Source organism: Bombus vancouverensis, chromosome 11 (assembly GCF_051014615.1).
Source record: "Bombus vancouverensis nearcticus chromosome 11, iyBomVanc1_principal, whole genome shotgun sequence".
NCBI classification, from domain to species: Eukaryota; Metazoa; Arthropoda; class Insecta; order Hymenoptera; family Apidae; genus Bombus; species Bombus vancouverensis.
The window spans coordinates 7,717,695-7,744,959 of NC_134921.1; the positions used below are offsets into that span (position 1 = coordinate 7,717,695).

The following is a 27,265-nucleotide window of genomic DNA, read 5'->3' on the forward strand; positions in this document are numbered from 1 at the left end:
ACCACTGTTCAAATAATTCATCTCCGCGTAATCAGTGTAATTATTACCAAAGTAAATTATCACCAGGTTTTCCCCAAGTCGTCGAGCGAACTGCACATGTACCGCGCGGACCGCGAGCGAATATAACTACCGATCGATTGATTGGTTGGAAATAAAATTGTTACAACGTATATATACGGAACTGTATTTTTGACTATGGCAACTACAGTGGGCTGACCACTTCGAAAATTGCGCGCGGAAGAACCCGGATTAATCTCAATTAAAGGCTGGCCGGCCGATCGATCGGAACTTTTCGCGTAATTCTATTTCCCGTTTCAATCGAATCTAAATTCGATAATCTGATTCGACGAAATTGCGCCCGATTTGCATTGGAGAATTCCGATGCGCGCCTTTCGGTCGCACCTGACGCGTGAGAATAAACTTTTCGAGGACAATGTGAAGGGAGCAAAGCCGGAGATCGTTGGCCACGAAGAGAAGGAGAAAGAAGGAGATAAAAAGTAAAACTTCAGCAGCCAACTGCCACGTACGAGTGACATCCGATTATCAGCGTCACGTAGCAGTACGATGCTTTCAATTATTGAGAATCGCGGCCACGTGATCATCATTACGATACACATCATTGCGAGTGAGTGAGAAAGAGAAACGAAAGAACGAACGAAAGAAAGAAATGTTCAATATCACAGCAACAGAATATTCCGCTCGATTAAAGGATGTTCGCAATTAGTATGAAAGCGGTCGCACTTGGATCGTCATCGATGTTTACGCTCCGCGAAATAGAAACGCGTATCTGAGCGGTTGAAAGTGTGCGAAGGGTGTGCGCGGCAATCAGTGCGGCTATAATTTAAGAAGAATTCACGTAATTTCGGGCGAAGGAGAACGGGGTTGTTTGGTGAGTTAACGAGTCGTTTAAAATTCTACAAAATCTCGTTTTTTCGCTACTGGATCCGGCTTCCCTGCACCGACTGCTACGTTGAAATTTTTTTCCAACCACCCCCGCATCCTCTGGTCTCGTGTTTCCCCGGTCTCTACTATGGACACGAGACGGAGTAATCGTCGCCCTCGGCCGCCAACTCGAGAGAGAATTTCGCACGATTCGATTAAACGATCGTATTCGGTAAATCTCCGGTTGTTCGTCATCCAGGACTCTTGATTATCCGGCAAGACGCGATTCTCAGTCTAATAAACCAACGAACAAAACAATTTTCCAAGGTTCGCAGTACGTAAGGTTCGCTCGTGTAAGAAAAAAGAAGCCGAGTCGTCGCGGACAGCCAGCGTTTTCTAGACGAACGAAAAGTCGAGGCGAACGGAGCTCGCCCTAACGAACTACATTGTGGATAAAATAAGTGGAAAATAAAAACGCAACGCGGCCGTTGATATTGTATAGTCGGGAACCGTATACTCTTGTCTTTCGGTGGAAAAAGAAACTTGTTTGTTTTATTCACTTCGCTTCGAAGAGATTATGGCGGCTTGGATGAAAAAAGAAAATCACGTTGGAACGAAGCGAACTTTTCTTTTCTGTCTTTGTTTCCGTGAGAACAGAACGATCGTCTATGTCTATTCTCTTCTCCCTGAACATCCCAGCTGCTCACGGCAAATATATATTCGAGTCCGATCGCAATAAAGCCATCCCATCGATCCGATTGCATCGCTAAATCAATTATATGCTGAATTTCTATTCTCCACGTCATATGGCCTTTTACATTTTCGTTTCCTACGGAACGTCGGGATCAACGAACTCATTTCCGTTTCTTTCGATCAGTGGCCCGATTTTAAAGGGGTCAGTACCATCGTGCTCCCAGATGTAATCACTTCAAACACAAATACAAGCCAGTCCCCTTTGTAATTCCCCTTATATAGCAATTACTTAACCTAGTAATTACTATTGTTGCTCGGCCAACTCCTTCGCCATTTGCTAAATATTTTCGAGCCATGTGGTAAAGAACTTCGCACCGGCAAGGGATATGGCAAAGGGATTTCTCTGATTATGTGCACCGTCAAGAAATTAGCCGAAGAGATTCCTCCCCTATCTGACACAATACGACATCGATTTAGTACGATAGGAAATATCAGAAAGGCAAGAAAAATTGCAATTCAAATAGTAAGACACTTGGAATATTAAACAGAGTTATTAAGACAGATGATTAAAACGGTATAATAACCTGACATTAATTTAATCAAATGAACAGTTACTTAGTTGTAGAATGGAATGTATTCGATTCAAACAAGTCATTACGTGGAGTGCCGTGCTATAAAATTCTTCCTCATATATATATATAGAGAGAACTTCGTAATTGTTGTAAACTTGCAGATATTTTGAAAGCATGGAAGAAGAAGGAATAAACGCAACGTCGTTCCAGTTGGGCCAAACAAAAGTCGATGTCTCGTCGTCCTCGGAATTTCCGGATAGTTCCTCGAATTTCGAAACCTCTGACACGAAACGAAGCGCATGGAGCACGTGCGTTACCATAGTTGACCTCGTTAACCATATACTCATCGTTTGTCTGACAGCGTTCACCCTGTATTACTCGGTGGCTCACAGTGTCTTCAATCATACGACCCTCTGCACTGTCGGGGTATGTATCTCGACGAATATTCAAATATTTTTCGAACTATTTTCTTTTTTATCTTCACCCTCCTCTGTTCGTCGATCCAAAACATCCTCCATTTAATCCGAGATTACCCCTTTTTCGGATTACATTCATTCCCTTCGTCTTTCGACGTCTTTTTCCGGCAAAGGAGCGTGGAACGAGCGAACAGAAATTTCAAAACAACCGTAGACCAGGTCTACGTAAACCATGAAATTGAACGAAGGAAAGAACTTTGGACTTTCGCGGTTTAATCGTTCAAAAGAAGGAAAAAGCTGTTTTGGTTGGCCACGAGGCAAAAGAAACGCATAAACAGAGGGCAAAAAATAGAAAGAACCACAGAACAGAAGTTTCGTGGGCAACCTTGCCCAAGAATGTTCTCCGTGACGATTACACTCGATTCAGATTGCGCCATTTATTTCCCACTTACACACATCTCGCATCTCGCACGATAACAACGAAATCCAAATTCAGCTACGGGACCTTCCAAGTTCGCCTATTCCAAACTAGTTCTGTTCCCCGAGGGGAGAGATACCGTGGCTAACCAAAGTGGCTAAAGAAGTTCTAACGACTTTGTCCAACGATTGCAGCTTCCGTGATCGCTGACGACTCGATCTTACCCTTTTCAGTACGTCCTGCTGATGTCGGAGGCTATTGTCGTGCTCGCTGGTGACAACATCTTGACGAGATATTTTACGCACCGCACAAAGAAACACCTGCACTGGATTCTGCAGCTACTTGGCCTGATTTGCATCATTGCCGGTGTCGTGCTAATGTACCGAGTGAAAAAAGTACACTTCAAGTCCAATCACGCGATCCTAGGCATCACGTCTCTAATCATAATGATCTTTTTAACTGTGACCGGCTATCCTGTTTTTGTCGCCACGAAACTCCGAAAAGTAATAAGACCGATAACGATTAAATTTGGCCACAACTTCTTAGGTTTATCGTGTTTCGCGATCGGTATGGCATCACAATGTTTAGGCTATTGGAAATTCAGAACGATGAATATTTCGTCAAAAGTGGACGCAAGGTTGATCTGTATAATCGTTAGTATTATGATCGTTGTGCTTTCGGCAAGGAAAGCCCTTCCGACTCTTTTCCAACAGTTCGTAAAACTATTTAGATAATTCGATCAATAGAATTCGAGGTGTCAATATTGATAAATTGATTGATTAGATTATCGACACGTCTATTGTAGATTGGTGTTGCTTCATTTCTAAGACTTAAAGTAAACGTTGAGAGATTTTATTGTCTTATTATCTTTATCATGTTTTTTTTTAAAAACTTATAAGTATCTGAAAAAACACCGATCCAAATGGTAGAAGGTTTTGAATCGAAAGAAAAAATGCGAATGTATTTTTTTTATTTTCCTTTAGTTAGGCGAACGTGATCGACGAGTAAACATAATTCGATTCTTAAGCGATATGGGGAAATTACACAACGTTCGTTGGAAAATAGGTATTGCGTTAACGAATGACGCGATCCCATCGTGTAATCAAAGTTCAATTATATAAAGTCATTACGCTGCGATATTTCCAACGTATGCATCATCACGGTGCGGTTCAATCGCCGTTTATACGGCGATTCAAAAGCAGTTACAGCTCAAACGCATTTCTATTTCACGAACAAGACGATTGGCGTTGCATGATAATTCTTCCATTGAATCATATCAAAATCGTTCTTCTTGCATTGACGCAAAGTGGATTATTCATTGAACCATATGCTGCTGACTGTTATCTGTCAATCGACGATAAAGGCAATTCGATAAATCCTGGAATATCGTAGTGAAATACTATAGTCCTCGTTCGTCTTTGTTTTAATTATTTCAAGAAAATAATCTTCGTTATTTATATTTGATAAATGAAGCCAAACTTATTCAATAGCGAGTCTGAACTTGTGTTTTACATTTTTTTTTTTTTTTTGTTTCGCTTCTTTTCCTGGTTGACGTAAATATATAGTTTCCAAATACTGCTACACGATTAAAAAAATTCAATTGACACGTATAAATGTCATTTAAATGTAATATTGTATTTATGCGTAATATTCTCTTCGAACGTATAATCCCAGAGTCGTAATTAACGCGTACGTTGGCACACGATAAACTCGATAAAACTGCCGTTTCAGAAATCATTTAAAAAAACGTTGGTTCCGTCGACGCGACATATGCACGTGTCTGTATATTTAGTTGGCTCGTCGTTACCGATCGCGAGAAACGTCTAACGAAATTCTCGTCTGTAACGAATATTTATTCGCGCGTGGCACCTGATTGCCATATTGGAAGACGCAGACGACGCTTCCTCGGGGATGCATGTTTCCCGTATATACGCTGCAAACATGCAGATGCATATTCGTGTTTGAGCAAATACGCGAACGACGTTTGCCCGAGCCAAACGTGAACGCATTAATTAGGAGATTTGCGACTCTTCCCTATTGTCATCATTGACTAGTTTTATCTTTCTATTTCATCGGGAAAGGCGGGGCGGGGGGGGGGGGGGAGGGACAGATAAAAATTAAAAAAGAAAAGGAGATTTCGTTTGATAAATGTGATCCGAGGAACGTTAATTTAATACGAAACGTTTGTCTTCTGGCAATCGATGCGATCTAATCTCCACGTGGAGTATCGTTGGAAAGCTTCGGATCCTTTTTTATTAATCATCGCCCATTTAGATTCGTTCGAGAATCGTTGTTTCGAGTACTTAGCGAAAACCTTTCTTGAAAATTATTTAAATTGAAACTCGTTACGTTCCCGATATCATTCGTTAGAAAACATTTGTATTCTAGCGTGGCTGAACGTGACGTGAAATATTTGGACGCTTTACACCAAGTAATTTCCCTTTTCGCGTTTCATGCTCTCTGCAAAAAAGAAACAAAAAATCCATACTATTTTCTTGATTTTTTGCGACGTGCCATCGTTCGTGTTCCCGTGTTAATTGGTCACGGTGTTGGATTAAATCATCATACTGATTATCGCAATTGTACATTTGCTCGGAGCTCTCGGATTGTTTTAAACTAACAAAAAGTACTGCAAAATAAAACATATCGAAAAGAATTAAAGAGCTGAATAAATACGAAAGTATACGGATTTGATGGAATTATTAATCGCTACAGTTCGTTATCGTTATTGTTTGCGCCCGTCGATTGATTCGAATTAGTTCGTTAAACCGTGAAATTATTCGACCTCGCCTCTTTATTAATTCGTTACACGCTAAATAAACGACGCAGATTTTTCGAACGATGTTTTTTGTTTGGTAAAATAGCGATTTAAAAAACAACGCAAGACTGTATTTTTTCGAGAACACAACGAGACGAATGCAACGCAGCTGTAGTCACGCGATGTATTTTAAAATATGTAAAAATTTAATTAGAATTACATATCGTACGTTTGTACCGGCGGAAAATGAAATAAAGCTTTTAAAATCCTGTGTGAAAACAGCGCCACGGTCCAGATACTTTAGCCCGTGTAAGTTTACTATAAATATTAACAATATTCAAGCAACTGCAAGGTATGTATATACGTGTACGCATGTAGCTTAAACTCCGTTAACTGGAGTTCATCTATTGTATGAATAATTCACATCTCGCCGTCAACTTATAACGCATTAAATATTCACAGGGCGTGCGTTAAATTCGTGCAGACGTTTGAATTTTTCATATTAAGACCAGCTGGTCGCTCATTTTCAACGTGTCTTTCTTCGTGATCTTTCATCCGTATCGACCCGTGCTTAGGATTACACGAACCGAAGCCTAAAAAATTAAAAAACGAAGGGGGTGGGCAACGAATAAAGAGAAGGAAGGGAAATGAAAAGGGATAACGAGTCCATGGAGGAACTGTGGAAAAAGTTCAGCGAAACCTATTTTAAACGCTTGACCACCGAAACGCCGAGCTTTGGCGAATTAATCACGAATTAACGACGAAAAAGAGGGACGCTGCGGTGTCTCATGACGATCTCGCGGACCGGAATCATTTCCACTGGAAAATGGAGTTAAAGCAAAAACGGTGGGAAAAAAGAAAAACGAAGGCAATTCGACGCGCTTTTTACGTGCAAATTTGAATGGTCGTCTGTGGGAGCGCAGTTGCCATTGCCACACACGTTTCTCCATTATTACTGCACGCACGGATTCTCCTCTTGCCTTGCCTTAATTCACAGTTTCTCTCCTGCTACCATTCACTTCCTAAAAAGAAAAAACCAGAACAAAAAGAAAAAATAGATGATATTCACCCGTGCTTTTGTTCCTGCCTCCAATTTAGTGCTTCCTTTTTTTTTTGGGCCACTCGATGGATCCATCGAATGGTCGATTTATGCTGATGCATTTACGGCCATCCAGGGTTGGCAGCAGGATGCATTGTTTAGTTGCACGCAGCCTGCACATCGTCGATTCGACGATCGCAGCTCGGCATTGGAATGGAAAATTGTAACGTAGGTGCTGATAACGTTGCACAGGGCGAATACGGTTAGGGTCGAATACAGGGTGATCTTTAATTGCGTGTCGATGCTTCAAACTGCGACTTTCCTAATCCCTCTTAGCGCACAGTATCGAGGAAGAGCGCGAGATTACGTTTAAGAGATATAGTACCAAAACGACGTTCCGCCGAAGATTGACCGAGATTAATGGTACACCGTTGCTTTGCTTCCACGTTTATTGCGTAAGCTAGACTAATCGCTTTCCGAACTTCTCTTTAATCGTTAATTATATCGACACATTATAACTCTATAACAGAGAATCGGTCGATTAAAACGTGATAAATGCGAATCGGTCTAGTAATAAAATTCCACTTTAATCTTCGTATAGCGTTTTCATAGTTTCCTCTGTCGTAATACCGCAAAAGAGAATATGAAACTCTACCACGTGTAGATATAAAATGAAAAAAAGAAATCATAAAGCAAGATACTCCATCGTGTTCAAAAACTTTGAAACTTTCTTTAAAAGTGTCTAAAATAGGGAAGAGTGAAAAAAAGCAACCAAAACATGGAATAATTTCGTTCATTTTTTAGGCGAGCAAACTTGCTACCGGAAAGTTTGATTACCCCGTAGATCACCATCTGACGCGTATATGCACGTAGGTTCGCGGTCAACGAAAATCGACCGGGAACTTTTATAATACGTATCCGACAACGAAGTGGCGGTCGAAACAAAGTTACCTCGCACGTACGACACCGCTGCATGGAGTTCTCTACCGCGAAATTCCACGCCAGTTACGCTCGATTGAATGTAACTGCGTGTTGTGTCTCCTTTCTCTACCGAACCAACCATAGCAAGACCTTGCTCACGTACAATAATAACGATTTGAAAATTCTATGGGGTTCGAGTTCGATTTCTTCCTCTCCCTCTATTTCAATCTTTCTTTTTTTTCTTTCTTGTTCTGTCTTGTTCGATGGCTGGCCGCGAAATTGACCAAGCAACGGACACTGTTAATCCTAGTACGAGCAAAATGGGAATTAACGATAGCAAATTTCTCATCGGTTTTGGCTAGACGTTCCCTCCAATAAGTGCGGTTTTGGATATAGATAACCCGAGGACTGTATTTTAGGATATTCGTTTCACCGGCGGCAGGATCGTGTAATCCTCGATGAAATATTTAAATTCCCGAAGAGTAGCTGAACGGGAGGGATTTAATTAAAACAAGAAGGAACTATGCCACGAATAGAGTGGCGGACAGAGACAGGAATACAGAGGGATGGAAGGAAGAAAGAAGCAAACTGGCAATTACATTCCGGGTAACACCGTTTTGCAAACGAGTACAATGACATTGTTAATTAAGCATACCGGGAACAACGAGCGGATAATATCGAATCGGCGGTCTTTTAACTTTCGCGCTCGACAATATATTCATTATCCTCTTAATTAGCATATGTCATGACCAGGGTTAATAAACGCGCTTTTATTCTATGCGAAAAGCGATGCGATATTACCCGCGACCGCTGGTAGTTTCATTTTTTCCTCGTAAATCGTCCCTTTTCCCTCTGACCGATATTCTCCTCTCGATCGTGCTTCTACTGGATTCAGACTGGAATTATACATATGCATGCTCGGATCGAATCTCGTCGTGGTTATCATTCATCCACGAGGCCACAGGTATCGAGCCTGCGAATCAATTAATGTAAATCAAAAGCTGCGAACGAAAGCGTGCGCCCATTCGTTCGGTGAAAACGGCACGACCGTATACACAGTCCATTGTGAAATCGTTGGTTGAAAAAGGGAACCTCGATGTTCGGGAACGACGACGACTCTATTTCAAGCTGATATCGCGCGACGCGTACACGCAAGATTACGCGGGTAGTGCCGCTGGCTGCGATTGTGCGCGCCATTGAATTATGTCCGCGGGAACGCAAGTTGTCGGATGTCCACCGACATGATAGCGTCGCCCGTCAAGTGAAACGGTCGTGTTTCATTTTGGTCTGCCTACGTCGCTGCTAATGGAAGTTACGCCAATCGAAGGAAAAGGTCGATGCATACCGCCAACTAGAAAGGGAATATCGACTCGCTTTGAACACCTTCGTGAAATTTTTAGCCGATGAAGTTGATAGATGGACGAGATGTCGAGGAGTTTCGTCTCGCTCTGTATCGTTTTATTGGTAGAACGTTGCTTCGTACATGGATTTTGTGTTTGAATAAATCAGAATGGTTAACACGACATGGAACACGTTGAACTGTAAAGCGATGATACTTGTAAAGTATGATTTCCGTGAGATAAGTATAATTTTTAATTGCCCATTGTGTAAGGTAAATTTTGTAGCGATTGTTTGTATAATACTGACAGAAACGCGTTATCGCGTGAAACGTATCTCGTGAAACGTGCGTGCCATTAATATGAAACGCGGCCATGGAGGAAGAAGAGGATGATTTTGGGTCAACGCCAGATTTTAAACTCATTAAACACGAGCCGTTCGGACGGACTTGGGAACGCATTTATCTGCTGTTTCGTTTTACTAGTATATGGAGGAACCGTTGGTTATTTTCATTCGTGATTTCGTTCTCTGTTTGCGCAGGACGAATATTTCGGCTCTCTTTCCGCTCTAACGGCAGAGAAATTGATTTAACTACAGGAAATAGGATATATAAATCATTCGAGCCAGGGTGTAATTCTTTTGTAGAATGGTACGTGTAGAGGGTGTCCAGTGTGACTTTGTTATACCGGATATTCGTTTTGTTCGTTCAAATTCATAGGAATCCATACGCGCGCTGGCCCTTCTTCTCGCCGGACTCCCGACCACGCCACCAATTTGTCAGTCACGTTCGTTCAAATTTGTCCGGCTAAACGGTTCGCAAATTACGATAAAATCATCCATATTTCAACGAATAAATTATTGGTAGCTTTCGTTCAACGAATCCTTCTCGAAATACAATTGTAAATCATTTACGACGGTTCGATGAAAGCAGAGGGAAAAAAGAGAGGAGGAACAGCTACGTATTGTAGCGAGTTGGTCTCTACGTCAAACCAGCGATTTCCTCTTCGTGGAATCGTTATATCCACAATATCAACAAGTAATATCTCGGAGAGCGTAGGTTGGGATTCCCGGAACGCTCTGATAACGACACAACGAAAACGCAACGATAGCGATACACGAGGAAAAATGATCCGATCGGGGAAAACCGTAAGAAGAAGAACGCGTAGTTATACAAACGATCGTGACTCTTTCTCTTTCGATGATCTTTACCGAGTCGTGAGTTTATCCTCGATGGTCACACGAGCCAATGAAGAAAATGGAAGGAAAAAAACCGAGAAGAAAAATAAAGGAGAAAAACACGAATTCGATAAACTTCTCGCGGCGATGTTCATTTACGTAAGAAGAAAAGCAACTTTAACACCGCGCCGGCCGTATCGTTTAAAGATCGAACACAGACTCAACGATCGACGTAGTTCTCCAACTTTAAATTCGGTCCTCCGAAAGTTTCCACGTACAGGTATATACGGAGGCGACGAAAAATTCTTCTTCCCGCGGTCTTAAAACGTCGACACTCCCTTTACTCCCTTATACTTGGAATTTCGTTGACTCTGCCTTAAGTTCAGCCTTATGTAATCAAGCAAAGGAATCGAGAACTCGTAGGTCGAACTACGGGAAGCATCTGAGCATCTTTCTTCTTAAGTAACTTACCTTTTCACAGTAGTTTTCACGTGGCGCGCGATATTCGTCAGATATTCCTTTCGCATTGATCCAACTTATCCCATTTTCCATTCTCCTCCCCCTAACGTGCTCGCGGAATGAACTTCCACTTTGAAATCTCCAGCTCGTGATTCGGGTATCCTTTTGACGATGTAATTTACGATAAAGGATAAAATCGATGACAGACAGACTTCGTTTCGAAACACACAGACTTCGATGGCAACGAGATGATAGCGTAACCCCACAAACGAGGTGACTGCATTCGGTGCAGAAGTAAGCAGAAATTGCGGAACGATTCTCTCTCTTTTTCTCTTGTCAACGTTTGAACGGATAGATCGTTACGCGAGGTTACAACGTGGGAGATCTTGGTTACCCGATATACACCTGAACTCGACGAATCTCGTAATCGATCGGATCGGGAACGAATTACCTTGCAAACCACGGTTTGTTTCCCCTCTTTCATGAAAGAGTCGGCCTCTTCGTGGTTGTACGCCACTGTGTTATCAGAACGAGCTGCGTTTCTACGATCGTCTGCGGTTCAAGATACCGTTCACGATCCGATCCAACGTCAGCTCGTGTGCACCTTTTGTGTAGCTTCACGAACGTTGTGGAGTGGATGGAAAAAGGAATTTCCATCGTTCGACACCGGGGCTAAGTCTTTATTAAAAAAGCTTCCATTCCAGAAAGCATTCATCGCTCGAAGCGAACGTTGATGGGATCACAGCCGCGTATAATTTTCCAGATACATTTACAGGAAGACATTTATTTAAAGGTATCTGCTTCCAGTGAGATTAGTTCGCATTTTCGTATCCGGTTCGGTTGAAACCGGGATAAAGTAGATGCTACCCGATAAAGTCTACGGTAAAAGCAAACTTTCCTCTTAAATTTTTTCCCGCGATCCGACATCGTACGACCGAGTAAAGTGGCGATAATGATTGCCGATACCGCGACGTCGATGCAACGGCGACCACCTAGTCGCGCTTCAAATCGAATTTTTCTCGTCCCTCTTTACATTTTTGCAACGTTGAAAATCCAATTTATCCAGCCCCGCTTCAACCCACCAATCGCCGTCCACGCCCCACGCGTATTGCCTTTGTTTCAGCGGGAATTATTTTTGTATAAGACCAGATATAAGCATTAACAAGCTCGATATCGATCCCGGTTGTTCCATTTTTATTTCTGCCGCCGCTCGGTTTGCCAGCGTTTCATAAAGAATGTACGTTTCGCGGCAGATAGATGCATCGGTTGGCGATTGAAAAAGGTCGCTCCAGGTACTTGCAAGTATGTAACGGAAGATATCGACCGTTCGTTTCTCAAGTTCGATGGTATCTTTTTGTTTCGCACAAAGAATTCGTGTCGTATTAACTCGTAATCTCTGGATTTCCGTGGAAATCGTAACTATGCTATTCGATAAACGAATGAATAATATAAACGAGCGAAATGTAATATTATCGAGCACTCTTTTTTGTATCTGTTCCGTAGCTTTAACGATACATCGTGTTTCAAATAGGACGTTTTTCTTCTTGAAGATCAAGCTCGTACAGCGACGTCAAACAACGTACGTGGCCAACCGCATAAATATTTCTTTAAAATGCATTTTACGTACTCGAGGTCTCGAGAGGATAGGATATATATGTATATGTATACGTGTACACCTATCTTGCAGTGGATCATCTCGTTGTTTCGTCAAAGTCGTTATATCCGTGCTAGGCAGCGTATAATCTTTCAACGGAGACGAGATTGACATTGTATGCATAGCACCGCGAACTTGTCATAAGGTAGACGCGTCAAAAACCATTTTACACCTGAATCCGACGAGGAAATCTAATCTAGCTCCGGAAACATATCTGCTTCAGCCAGGTAAAGATATTCTGGCGTTCGACGTTGAAGGAACCACGAGTAATGTTCGTCAATCGTAGCCAACTCCACGTGACGCTGTTATCACGTGGAAAAGCGAGCATGCAATCTTCGTGTATTTCACAGAATAAATCATCCAATCGTGCATGAGTTTTTATCTTTCCTGTAGAATGGCGGACGACAAACTTCACATACGATCGGCTGTGTGTATCAGGCCCTTCGTACCTTCAAATATTCATCAGGAGAACGTTCAATATTTAAAGGCTTTTAAATGCATGTTTTACCGCAATTACGTTAGCCACGTTCGCGCACGGTTGTGTGCAATTAGATACGTTTGCACTAAAATTTTCCCTTCCGTCGTCCAACGAATCGGCCGTTACAACACGCCAGTGTAAATTTACATTTTTCATACACGCTCCTGATATAGTAGTCGCAGTCACATTTTTTGATTGCTTTTTTTACCCTTTTTTCCCCTCTATCATTCTGTTCCTCCGCTACTTCATCTCCTTTTTTGCATATATCGGTAATAATGAAAGGCCGCTGATTTTGAAAAATGCACGGTTCGGTTGAGACGAACATCGAGCTATTTTCATGCCACCCACGTTCATTATACATACACACATACAGATATGTAGATATAACGTATATATATACACAAGTATGTCTAATATACTAACCATCGTATGTCTTTATCCATTTTCTTAAGCCAGATCAGGTGCGCAAATTTTTGTGAAACGTCGATCGATGTCGGACGGCCACCTTAAGTGGATGACGCGGCCCAAGGGGCATCCAAAACGAATTTGTTCTAGCTCGTGGTGGCATGAACCACCTCGTTCGCCGTATATAACAATCAGGGCTTATCACGGTTCGTCAGTAAAAGGCTGACGAGGCGTGGGTCAATCCCAGCCCGGTCGATAAGGTCATCGAGCTAGCGACCAGAGTCATTTGCCGACACCAGCCAGGTACCTCGTAGAATTATCCTCGTTGACGAGCGGGCTGGGCTTAGTGGCCGCATTAGGGGCTCGAAATTTCTTCCGGAAATTCACCTAAGATGGACGAGAAACACGTTCCACGTGTCGCGCCGGATAATATACCGAGCTCAACTGGCCCGATTTCTAACGAGCCTGATTAAAACTTCGCGCACTTAGACCTATGAGAATCTTCCGGATCGAATATTTTTTATGCTAAACCATCACGATAAGGCGAGCAATTTTTTTTATTTATTTCTCCAGTGGAAAAAGATTTTTGTTATTAATCTGTGGTTGTTCTTGCACATAAGATGGATAGGATTAAAGAATAATTGAAAATTTTAATTCTTGTAAAACACTTCACGATATTGTATACATAATTTACTAGGTTTGTTCTACCCTTTCTGATAATCTTCTTCGATTATCGACGCTTAGGTTACTGTTCTTTCTGTTTTTATCTATGAAAGGGAAGCATGACTGGGGCACAGAGGAACCAATTTCAATCGCGTTTTTAACCTTTAATTCCACTACTGTTCTTTTAGTTCTTTTGTAATAACCGATTGAATCGAGCGTCGGTTGCGATAAGCATTCTTATCGATCCTCGTGGCGTCGGCGAAGAGCTGCTACAGCATTGCTAGGTAATAGCTACATAATCAAAATATCGTTATTGCTAAACTGCTTTAATCGAGCGCCATAAGAAGCATGTAGTTTATCTAATGCTTCAAAGGCTGCCAATTAATTTGTTAATTTCTTGGAAAGTTGACAACGCAACGAAAATAAATTATATTCAGCTAATTGCGAGCTTCGAGTGTAGACAAAACGTTCCTTCGTCGGTTTCGCCGCGAACTGTTTCTCATTTCCTATCGAACCGAAAGAACAGGACGAGTATATTTAGAGAGACGAATAAACGGATGTGAAACGAATGTCGATTCAACCGAAGATAAAGTTTGAATAGCTTTTATCAGAATTGCCATCTAAAAATAAGTACATTAAAACTTGAAGTAGTTACCAAGTGTGATTACGATGGAATGTCTCCTTACACTTTCTAGGTCTTGATGCTGTGAACTTCTAATTCGTTAGCTTCGCGCATCAATCCTCATCCTCGTTTTCGCTCTTGTCTCGTTGCCTCTCTGTACAAAATTCAGGGAAGAGCGAGAAAATCAGCATGCAAATGAGACATCGTTTCGTATTACCAATTGAAACATACGATATACGATAATCAACCACGAAACTAAAGAATATACAAGACTTTAATGGAATTTGTATTTAATTTCTCTAAAAAGTTGGATAGGTTTTCGACAAAAATTACGAGAACACGTGAAAGGTGGTTTCCGGTCAGTGGGTCGGCTTTCTGATTGATTGTCGTTACGGAATCATTTCACCTAGTCGTGGGCTTCATCCCCGGCTAAAGGATTGCTTGCATATCGATGAGGTTGTAAAATGACCAGTGACATGGTCAGCGCTTCGAATTACCGACGTATGCTGTATGTGGAGTCGAACAAGAGAAATACGAGAGTGACACAGACGCATAATTGATTCGCATCGGTGGAAAGTGTCTTCGGAGATCTAACGTGACTACAACCGATCGTACATGTCTCCAACCGGAATTAGGAGTGTACATCCTTTGTGCTCGTGAACATCGATATCTGCCCGTCGTAGTAACGTGATTCGGCTTCGAGTCACGAGTCCTGTTCCAAAGCTGAAACTTCCGAATGTTATATAGTGCTCAGCTTGCAACTCGTTACACACTAACCTAATCTGTGATGGCTAAACTAACATTTTGAACCGACAAGTTGCCATGGGAAAGGATACCATGTTCGATGGCAGCTTGTAATTTAGAGAATATACTAAAGTGTACGTCAACGAAATTATCTTGGACGAAATAATACCAATCAAAGATCAGAGATTCGGAAACAGTGGACTCGGCCTTGCCTCGTTGACGAGACTGCTGGAATAGATCAGAATCATCTTTCTGGAATAATGACGTCCAGATCTGCTGGCTGTTGGTACACGATATTAACGATTCAAATTTAGCACGCCCGAATGCTGGCTGCTGATTGCAGGCTGAAGGCAACTTTGATTCGCGCCACCTTAAATCGGGTCAACGGGAAATTGTTCCTTGAAGGGAGAAGTAAAATGATAAAACGATTAAAGAAAAATTCTTTAAGCGACTTCCACGATGCTTTCATAATTGCATTCGGAATCCGTGATACCTCTGATTACACGGGATTCATTGCGTTACCAAATGGATCGAATAGATTTCATCGAAATGCATACCGGATGATGTAAATGTTTTAATTTAGGAATTCGATCTTTGAATGCATCGGCCGGAAGCCTCTCTATTCCCCAGCGGTGTAATATTCTAGGCAAGTCGAGCAGGAAGATGAAATCACTGTTGCGCTGGGTAATTCACATGGCATTCCAGTTTGGTATCGAATCTCTTAATCAAGTGCGTTTGATGGTGTGCATGGTAAACATAATCGAGTACCGATTAAAATCGTCTTCAATAGAGATATACTCGATTCGCGATTCTGAAATTTAGTTTCGATCGTTTCTAACTGCCGTGCAAACCAATAGTCCGTAACAAATCGTTTGGTTCTCGTTCAGTTTAATTTCGTCGATAGAATCTTGGCTAAAGGGACGATAGGATAACGGGAACAATACATCCCTTCGACGACCACAGGTTTTTCCTCTGCGGTAACGGATCGTTTGAACATCCACTCTACGTCAATTAATGGGATCATAATTCTTGAATAGTTTCGATGCGGCGTAATAATCAATTAGTGCCGATTGGACGAAGCGGTAATTTTAATGTGGCAAACAATGCCATTAGCATGCAGCTATTATCGGGGACTGAGGCTCGAATTGTGTCACGACGAAATTATTCTCTATCTCCAGAGAGCTGGAGAAACATGGAGAAAGCGATATGAATGAAAATGCTTATGCACCATGAACCCATCGCATTCCGCTAGTATTTTACTTCAATAAAGAGGCCCGGTTATATTACACAGGAACGAAAATACTGTCTATTGTGTGACGAAACAGTACCGAGGTATAATTCATTACTTACATCTGTCTCTTACTTGGCAGAGCTATGCGAATATCGATTTATATAAAACCAGGAAGATGTCGAGACGGTGTTAAAATAGCAGTGCTAATAAAAGGGGAAAAAGCTTTTAAACGAAGGATGAAAGAGCGATCTGTTATTATTACGAAAGTTATGAATAATCCAAGATTTCTTATCCGTGATTTCCGAAGTGGAATTTATATGAAAACTTTATTCAACCGTAAATGAGATTAACATTGTGCGACGTTCGTAACATATATATATATATATGTGTGTGTGTGTATATATATGTTATGTATACGTATGTACATACAACAGACAGCGACTATATCATCGAACATCACATTAATTAATCCATCGCTTTAACTTACAATAAATGAAACGATCTTGTCGAATAGTGTACGCTCAAAGAAATATTATCGTTTATAATCAATCGGAGTAATCACGATCGATCCGTTTCACATGACAGGGGAGAAGGGGGATTCCTCGGTGTGTATCCTCGATGCAGTCCACACGAGCATTTCGTTTACTCGCATCGAAATCCGTGCACACCGGCTTGATAATACCATTGGGTTTATTATTTGCAGAAACTGGATTATCCTCGTTGACAATGTGTACGGATACGTGAAACAGCTGTCTACCTAGGAAATAGTGGATTAGCTTGGAAACATGCGGCAATACTAACGCTGCGAAACATCGTGGTCCAAGAAGATCACCTTGCGTTCTTCGCGAGGGATTAACGAAAACCGTCTTCTATAAAGGATTTATACTATATAATTTATAGATCGACGAACAACCGACATAGAAAATATATGTACAATAAAATTTGATGCGAACAATCATCGAGAACGAAAGATCGATACGCGATTGGCACAATCAAATTTGATTTTTAACAGGGGAGGATAAACTCGTTCTAACGCGATACGCTAAACACGATAACTTCACTCGTCGATTACGAGCTTCGAATTTTCTAAAAACGTGAAACACGCTCGCCAACAAATTCGATAGTTTGCAACAATTTTCCATAGTCCGCTAAGCGCCGATTCCCTCTATAGTATGTATAACACCTGAGCACGGCCATTTCGTGGACGTCAGATAGAACTAATTTAGACATTATGAGCAAGGTCGTCTGTGCAGAGCAAGGCAATAGAAGATAATGTCGTTAGGCTGTGCTGTATTACGTCGGGATTATCACGATTAATTACGCGTACCTGAACGTGTAGGCCGAATATGCAATATTCCATTAATCTCGGCAATCTTTGTCCTTTTTCTAATGTGATATTAATCGTTAGATAATGGAATTCTCGTCGATTCAACTTTTACGTATAACGTAAGACGTAAGTGACGCGATTCGGCTCTCTGTCTTTCGTTTCTTTCGTCTTTTGTTTTGTTTTCTTGTTTGTTTTCTGTCAAGTTGCTGAAACATTCATTGAAACTGCGACGATCTCTCATCGTTGCTATTAACCTAACAAATTTCACGAGCGGAGAACGAGAGAAATAGTTAACGCCGGTGACCGAATAAAGTTGTCCGCGGAACATCGTTGGAAAGTTTGACCCGGCAAAATGCGCCAGATCGCGACAGGATTATCGCCATTAATCGTACCACTCGTCGCAGGACAGATTACACAATTACACTTTTACGATCGTGATAGTTACACACAGCTTACACATTTACACATATCACAACGGCTAACAGAGGTGGGAAGTTTAGTCGCGGGCGAAATATCAACTTTTGAGCAAACACGGGTGTATACGTTGAAGAAACGTCGAAATTTGCGTTCGTCTTAGAACGGTCGAGAGGAAGGAATCTTACGTCTGAGGGAGGATGCTTCGGTATTCTCGCGATACAACGAATACGTGAGCGTCGTTCGAAGTAGCTATTCGAGCATCCATGGTTTTAACGATACACCCTAGACCAGTTCCGTTATTTTACAGAGACATCATTCTCGTAGCTCGTTACATACTTTTGTCTCACTTCCCCGTATACACGGATAACACACGCACGCACACGTACACGTCTTTCACTATCAACTATTCGATTCAATTCCTTAACTATTACGTAACGCGTATCACGATAACGTCGCTCACCTTCCGAAGATCAAAGGCTGGTGATTTCAGATCCAACCGGAGTCTGTCGTGGATACAATTTTACCGGAACAAACTGCACCTGCAACGTCATAAAATTCACGCGCGCAACCTGGACATTTATCCTTGTTTCTCTCGTCGAATTACACAGCTTTATCTCCTTCTCTTTCGAAAATATCACAACGTTCATTTTTCTATATTTCGAATGGCACACGTGGTGGGGCACAAAGATCAGTTCGTGGCGGTGGAATGCAGCACCAGTTTCAGCGTGGTGAACATCATCAATAGCGCACTGCAAGCCATGACAGATGGCGACGAAGCGATGCTGTGCTGCATCGCAGCTGGATTATCTCCTTTGAACACGTGCACCAGGACCCGCGCTGGTTGCGCGTTACTTGCCTCGCAGGTGTAATTTCCGGAATGACGATCAGACGCACGAGGCACCTCCAGCCAACTTTCGCGCCCTACCAAGTCCGTGCTGACATTGACCCCTTGATCGATGTCGTAGTTGATCATCCGGAAGTTATGATACCAGAATAGGTAGGAAGGCGTTTCTGTTGACTTTTTTACGAGGCAGTGGAGCTGCAGGGTGCTACCTGGCCTCACGAACTTCTCCGAGGGACCAGCTATCTCTGCTCTGGCCTCTGCAAATGGTAGAACGTGACGTGTCAGACGTGAGTAGCTTACCGTTCTATCCCATATTGTTTACTAGGGTCCAAGGCGGTTATGAGCACTAGGAAGGATGAGGTATGCATCGTGGCTGGTTAAGGGTTGTACGGGGATAGCGTACGAAATCCCACTCGCTTCACCCTCTTCCTCACTCTCTCGCTCTGTCTCTGTCTCTGTCTGTCTGTCTGTCTGTCTGTCTCCCCCCCCCCTCTCTCTCTCTCGCCCGTTCTGGTTCTTTCAACCGTCTCATGAACCAGGCTACCTTTGTGCTATCTCTTCCGCAGACTGACACCCCAAGCCGAAGAATTTTAAGTTACCCTTCACTCGTACCACGAATTCGATGTCTCTCTCCGCTAAACTAGCCCAGCCCCGTCTACCTTTTCGTTTACTCGAGCTATCGTACTCGTCTGTTCGCTCACCGACGCAGACTGACATGACAGCCCTGAGAACCCGTTATAGGGTCAGGTGTGATGGAACACTGTAAACATGGGGCAAAACCTACTCCATCCCTAGTCGGATACACTTTTGCCCATCCGCCTTCAACCCCCGGCGACAGGGCTTCCGTTTCACGACGTGTCACGGACGAACGCACGTGAACAGGAGTGTAGATCGAGTTTTAAGCGCTTCTCTGCGTGATACAAGCACGCTCTTTTGAAGCGTCCACGCTCCAAGTGGTTCTCTCTATATCGCGATGGACCATTGAATCCCGAGAGTAGACGCAAAAGAACGCGCGTTCTCGCTACGTGTACCACGAATAAAAACAAATCCGTCACGAGCTAGTCGGACACGTCCGAAATTTATTAAAACGTCACGATTCGAGAACGCTCGGGATTCCAACGATGGTTCGCTTTTACGTTCCTATCGTGCAATACGATTTTCTCGCGGAACCAATACGTGAATTTTAACCGATCCGTTAAAACGACTGCATTTTGTTGTTTATACGCTTCGTCAGATTGGCCAATTTTTGCTCTCTCAACTATCCGTCTGCTTCGGCTTTCGCCGTTTCGTTATTTTATTCGTTTTGCTCGAAACACTTTCGCTTTCCTCCTTTTTTTCTCTCTCTCTTTTTTTTTTTTTTGTTCCAATCTTTTCTCGCTCTTCGAGCATTCAATTACGTCGATCGAATCATCCGGGCTGTGTAGTTCGTAATTTAGTTTCTTAATTAATTTCCACGATGAGAAAGAAATTATAACGCGAGTCTATATACCAGGTAGAAATTGAGGAGCTTATTAAATGTGATGTGATCTAATCCCTTCTCCGGTCTATGTTGAAAGTTTTAAGGGTGATGTAGCAATATCGGATGATTAAAATTAGATCTACAAGGTGCGCTTGTGCGATCGTGAGCATACTTGGAAAGGTCGACGTACCGTTAGGAGGTGTATTTATCCCTAGACTTTGAAAATCTTCCATTTCTTTTTTTGTTTAATGATACGATACGTCTAATTAGGCCTTAACGAGACGTTATTAAGGCCAACTTTTGGAACTGTCTTCGTGACAATTGATAGGATCGTTATCGATTCAAAAGTTTCCGGAGAAGGTAAATTCCTTCCAAACCAATGCCCTCGTTAAATACGTCTTTACCAACTTCTTATTCTTTGGTAATCCAATCTGATTTTCAGCCACGAAGCTACTACGGAACGCGCATACTGTTGATTCGAGAAAGGGCTCGATCTATTCTCCTCGATCGCGTTTTAATTAGTGAGCAAGCTACGTAATCCAATTTCTTTTTTCCTCTTGCCCTTATCCGTTCCGCCGTTCTTTCAACGAGAGCAATCGTTAATAATCAGAGACGATGGAAATGTCCTGAAAATGCTTATTCGATCGACTCGAATTAATCGATTAATTGCATTAACACAGGAACTCGCCTTTGTAACTATTCACCGTATGCACGAATTACGTGTGAGGGGTATGGGCGTACGTATAGTCAGACACTCGCAGGCGATTGATTTTCCGCGTTTTTCCAAAGCAGTAATGGTATAGATCGTCGTTTTATTGAAATCTAACATAAAGTACGGGTGTTCTATAGTGGAAGTATCTCTTATTGATACTGCGATACGATATCTCGACGAGTGTTTGAAAAATTTTCCAGCCCACTATCCGAACCAAGCAAACGATAAAATTCTTTTATAAGTTTCGAGGGCCATGACGTTTTATCGTTGACATCTTTTTAAATCTTTCACGGAGGAAGTGGTTCGTTGAAGATTGGATGAATGGGCGGCAGTAATTTGTAAAGGAACGTAGTTTTCAATGGGAAGTCTTTAAATTCGTGCCGAAGCAAAGGGACACAGCGTTAATTAACGAAAAGAGTTCGCAAATTTGCGGGATATTGCGCACGAATCGGTCATCGAAATCCACCACAGAATACTTCATTCAGTTATTCAGCGTAACATTCCTATCTGTCCCATGCAATAAAACATCGTAACTATTTAGCAGTATATAAAACACTATAATCGAAACGTCCCGACCGTGATCCCGTTGTACATCATCCTCAGATCAGAAAAATCTCGGCCCATGAATTTCAAGTGTGCAAGAAGGAACGCAAATATTGCACGTCCCGGATTTGGGTGGGGGTGGAGTTGAGGGCAGGAGAGAGTATAAATATTAAAAATACCTGAGAAAGGCTCTAGTACGTATCCGTCAGATGTCACGACAAAAACACGGTCCCGGAAACCAGGACAAAATTAGATAGTAACTGGCGTTCGCCGGCGTGCATACACACACACAAATACAGATGTATTCTTATATATGAAATATACATATATAGATGTAGGAGTATATATATGGATCTATGGATATAGATATAGAGGGGACGTACTTTCAAAAACTAGAATCTAAATGCAAATACGCGAAACACGCAGAGACTGAGAAAGGAAGAGAGGGAGAAATGGTGAGAGAGAGAGAGAGAGAGATACAGAGAGAGAAACAGACAGACGGAGAGGAACGTCGCTTAAAACGGCGACGCCGGGACCAAACGTCGTAATTCACGAAACTTCGGCCTCCTTGGTCTGATAAAAACCGTTTTCCCGCTATTGATCGGCCATCTGCTTAATAAAATCCAGATAAAAGTGCTTGCCAGTCTTTTTCTACAGGCTCTCGGACCCCGATTGCGTCGACACGTGGAGCCTGCGTAAATGGAAATGAAAATGTAAACACTGTAAACCGTAGCTAAAGAAAACAGAGGAGCATTGAAATAGGGAATGACCGAGGAAGAGACTAAGAGGAAGAAAAAGAAAAAGGTGACAGGTAGAAATAGGTGATCTGATAAAAGAGAGGGAATTCTTAAACTGCTGTTTTCCTTTTCTGGTGGTAGCGTATAAGGAGAAAGAGTTTCTGCTACAGATATTCTGGTGTTGGGTGTCTTATCAGGAAACCGGACGAGAGTGTACTGTCTCTAAGTAGCGACGATGCTCTTTACGTGCCCCCCTTGGTGGAAAGCATTCCCACTTTTCGAGCTCGCACTGCAAAGCCGTCCAACAAACGCGTTTCGGTCTATTTTATTTCCAGCATTTAACTGTGTTCTTGTATTATATTATATTCGTTATTGTAGCTGACGTAATTGCGACCGGGCAACAGTGAAATGCGAAACGCGACACTAAAGGAAAGAATGATATTAACGGAGAAAGAACTGAAATACGTAATTGTGTATGTATATGGGACAAGACATACGTGTGGAGGTTACATAAATGGAGAGAGACAAGGAAAAGTGAAAGAGAGAGAGAGAGAAAAATTATACGTCGAGTCGGTCATGCATGTTGTTAAAAAAAAGAGGTAGACGATCGATACGAGTAATCGAACCGATATTTCTCCGATGTTTATCCACCGTTGTCGAATATGATTGTGAACAGTGAATACGGAAAAAATGATGAAAAAAGGTTCTGTTCGGAACATTTATTCCAATTTCATTAACTATTCGACGAAATAAACTAGAATTTAATTTATTCTATTTAATGGATCGGGAGATAGAGTAGATTTTGAACTGACGATAAAAATTTGCGCGAAAGAATGAAAAGCATATAAAAAAAAGCAAAAAAAAGTAAACGGGGAAAAAAGAAAGAGGATTGGAAAAATCGGACAGGCGTCCATCGTAGCCGTTATACGCGATAACCAAAAATCGGGCACAGGCCACACGCAAATAGCTTATATCGGTGTTTAATATCACGCTTACCGACAACCTCGAGGAACAGAAATATACTAGTGGGTGGGTGGGTGGATACTTGGCACTGGTACAATCCAGCATCCCTCGGTTGAACGTATTTTATTTGAAGAGTCCAATCCTCGCTGTGGTGGAAATGAATTGCCTGGAACCGCTCGTCGTTGGCGTACGTTGTCAGTCCTACGGTCAGTAACTCCTGAACGTTCTTCCGCTTGATCCACGACACCTGGAGAGCCAGCAAAAACTCTCGTTAACAAGAATGATCACTCGCCCCTAACCAGAATTGGTCATGAAACCGGAGAACAACGAAAAAGAAAGATCCCATCTAACGACAAGGGATTCACCTCTGTGCCTCTTTACGTGGAAAACAGCTAAAAATTTCAAGTTACTACCAGCGGAATGCATGGCCTGCCTTTATCGTAGATCGAATTTTTCATCATTTGTTCCCCACGAAATTGGAAATGTTCTTCCTCCGATAAAAATCGCTCGATGAAAAACGAAGGGGAAGTAATTTAGTTCCTTCTATATGTACTTCACTCTATCGACAAATGTGCCCCGTTACGGATCCAGATTTTAATTAATCGTCGGTGCTTCCCTGTGTGTACAATAATTCGTAACTATCGGATCTATCGTGGTAGCGAAAACGATTTCTTCGAAATAAGCCAGCTTGATATTGCCCGAAGGAACAAATAAGCACGGTGTCTGTTCACGACGCTCACTATTCACTTCCATGTAATATCGGGGTCCCCGGTCGCGGCCTCTGCCATTGTCTGTCTATTACGGTCAGTAACTATCGTCCTGACGTTATGAGTACTAACGTTGCCATTAGTCACAGCATTTTCTATCTATGGCAGTACCCCGATATTCATTTTGTCATGGTCATTAACTCTTCTTCTTCTCTTGTCCATCGATTCTTCTTGGATCCTCTTAACTTTGTCGAAGAAAATGACTGCTTCAAAACGATTAGAGTCGAGTCGGACTTAAACGTTCCTCGATACAGGAAAAAGCAAGGGGAAAAATGTGGTAAGTTCTTACGATATAAGACGTGGTGGTACGTTATATACATATAAAGTATGTAGCGTGTGTGTGTACACATATATTTTGCATATATTATATATATTGTATATATTAAGTTGTCCCAAAAGTTCCTTTTGTTTTCTAAGGAAATAATAGATGCTTAATATTTTTTTATAAATAATAAAAAACAAAATATAAAATAATAATATAAAATAATAATATAAAACAATAATATAAAAATATAACTATTGAGACAATATATTTATATAACATTATAATAAGTATATATATTTATATTTATATAACATTATAATATATATATTTATATTGTATATATACATAACACGCAATCAAGCAACTTTCGCAGGAATATCGACATACATACGAGTTAAACGCTTCGGACTATTCATTAGCTTGGTTCGCAAGTTCGTGAAAATAGAACTATCGAGTTGCGATCGTAGTTTGGTAACTTTCGGAAACTAGTAACTGCCCTGTAAATATCGTGCGCATATTACAGTCCAGTAAATGTACTACATCAATAACGATCAGTAATTGCCGTACGCGGGTTCTCACTTGAGATTCTGTGTACCTGAGGGTAAGCAAGAAATGCCCTCGGCCAGAATAATTTCTCGAACTGTGACACAGGATGATTGCACAGCTCGTGACCAGAATTGATTGAGGCATGATATACCGCGTGACACGCACTATGAGAAATTCTATCTACAGGTGATTCGCGTTTATTCGATAAATTATCTATTATCACTCGGTTCGATCACGTCCGATATTATCGCTACTTTCATCCCATTCGCTTTAAAAGTACCGTATTATCTGGAAAATCGATATCCTTTCATTCTTTAACACTTAGCATTATCAGGTCGCTTTTGTAAATGAGCTATAATGGAGTAGAAAACACCTGTTAATCAATTAATGTGCGATATGTATTTCCAAAGTTTTTAAAGATCTTCGAATGACCTTAAAACGTCAATGACATGATATTAATGATTACTCATGATTTAAAAATGAGCCTGAATGCCAATGATCTGATTTGGGACGACCTTTCATGACTTCCGAATGACTTACACTTGCAATGACATAATTTTTCCATATCAATATCCAAGTTAGCAAATTTTATCACATGACGCGTGAGTTATATCATACATTTCGATAAAAAATTTGAATGAAAAAACGTTATCTTTAACAAGAGGTTAGATTAAAACTTGTCGCAATGCGGGCTAGTTGAAACAAAAGCTAACCGCGTAAACGTGACGTTTTTTTTTACATTTCGCGCTGCACATTCACCCCTTGAAATATTGACGCGGCGAACAATTTATAAAACTCATATTACGCGTGGCCATCGGGGTGTAAATAGGCGATCCGCGTAATGTACCGCGATTTTTATTCTCGCCGAGGCGATTCAGTGACTATTTCTGCGTTTCACGCCAAGCCTTCCTGTATTTAAAAGCGCGCAAGCCTATTGCAAGAAGTGCTATCAACGAGGATAATCCTCGAAGCTTGCCACGAGATGATGGCGTTCTCGTAGTTGGAATTGGCCGTGAAATGCGAAGAGAGAGGAAAATAGATCCGTCCCCTACGATAGGATCTCGTCTCCTATACGTATTTATGTCTATCGTAAAGTTTAGATACCTTGTAACGAGGGACACGAATGCTTTTATTCTAAAATTGAATTCTTGATGTTTGTTTACGTGAAATATATAATCTCGACGCGATAGATACTGTTAACCTTCTTCCTTTTAATACATCGTTTCTTTTACAAGGATCGGTCAATTACATTTTCCGAGCTTTTAATCTTTTAATTTGCCCTTCGAGAAAAAGAGAGGGAAAAACGAGGACGAAACCCAAGTAATTCGCCAAGCTGCACTTGTATCAAGAAAACGCAAGGCACTCCTGCCTCTTCTCGAAACGATATCAAACACTCAGCGAGAGATTAAATGGAATGATTCGGCTGCCACGGCGTGGAGAAGGATTACGCGACTCGAGGTAGAAAAATTGAGCGTGGAATTGGAGAGGGAGAGAGATTTGTCTTCGGACGATAAGACCCCAACCCGGACGTTGAGCCCAACGTGTCGCGAAGCTTTCCGCGAGAATTGCTCCACTTGCCACGCGTTGGTCCTTTAACGCGTACCCCTCATTAACATTTTACCTTCATATTTCATCCGCCGCGATACTTTATATATGCCGCTTCGCTTTTAAATTCCGACGCAATTTTTCTTCGCCGCTTTCAGTAAGCTTCTCGCCTATACGCCCACGCCGACCCGAAGATTTTACGTAAGACGCCACCTCGTGAGATTCAGGTGGCATTTAAATAGCAGAAATGTATGCCAACAGAAACGACTGGAACGATTACCTAGATCATGACAAGTATTGGCTACATCTCGTAGAATAATAAGAAACGATGGATAAACAGCCAACACGGTGAAAGAGCGGAATGAGAAAGAGCGGCGTCTCCAAGTACGGTTTCTCACGTACTCTCGAAATTTGCTGACGGAACTTTCATCGTTCTTACTCTGTTGAAATATTTCTTGGAATAAAAAAAAAAAAATTGAGAATAGAGGAACAATGAGAAGCAAAATTCGTGATAAAACGTGCTCCCATAATACGATGAGTATCGTAAAGAAATTCAATCGGTACGTAATCAAGTAGATGAAAGGACGCGATGATACGCCATTCGACTCACGTTTTCCTTTAAACCTTTCAGAGGTTACCACGCCCAGCCTCGAATCGATTACACTTCGCAC

The 27,265-nt window shown here is 41.7% G+C and overlaps 2 protein-coding genes across 3 annotated transcripts in view; one reads left to right on the forward strand and one right to left on the reverse strand.

Moving 5' to 3' along the window:
* Nucleotides 1-699: 699 nt before the first annotated feature.
* On the forward strand, nucleotides 700-5,086 carry LOC117153181 (transmembrane reductase CYB561D2). Of its 2 annotated transcripts, none has more exons than XM_033326951.2 (3): nucleotides 700-889; nucleotides 2,309-2,573; nucleotides 3,215-5,086. In XM_033326951.2, the coding sequence occupies exons 2-3, from the start codon at nucleotides 2,322-2,324 to the stop codon at nucleotides 3,713-3,715; spliced, it is 753 nt and encodes a 250-aa protein (XP_033182842.1). In that variant the 5' UTR covers nucleotides 700-889; nucleotides 2,309-2,321; the 3' UTR covers nucleotides 3,716-5,086. The 2 variants fall into 2 exon arrangements, with proteins under 2 accessions (XP_033182842.1, XP_076478831.1); XM_076622716.1 differs by lacking the exon at nucleotides 700-889 and adding an exon at nucleotides 1,345-2,074.
* Nucleotides 5,087-16,767: 11,681 nt separating this feature from the next.
* Nucleotides 16,768-27,265, reverse strand: part of LOC117153175 (lachesin) — a 33,152-nt gene continuing 22,654 nt past the window's right edge. The window contains exons 4-5 of the mRNA XM_033326942.2: nucleotides 23,505-23,718; nucleotides 16,768-19,314 (exon numbers count right to left, since the gene is read on the reverse strand). Of these exons, the coding sequence (XP_033182833.1) occupies nucleotides 18,902-19,314; nucleotides 23,505-23,718 (627 nt within the window). The 3' untranslated portion in view covers nucleotides 16,768-18,901. The remainder of the gene's footprint in view (nucleotides 19,315-23,504; nucleotides 23,719-27,265) is intronic.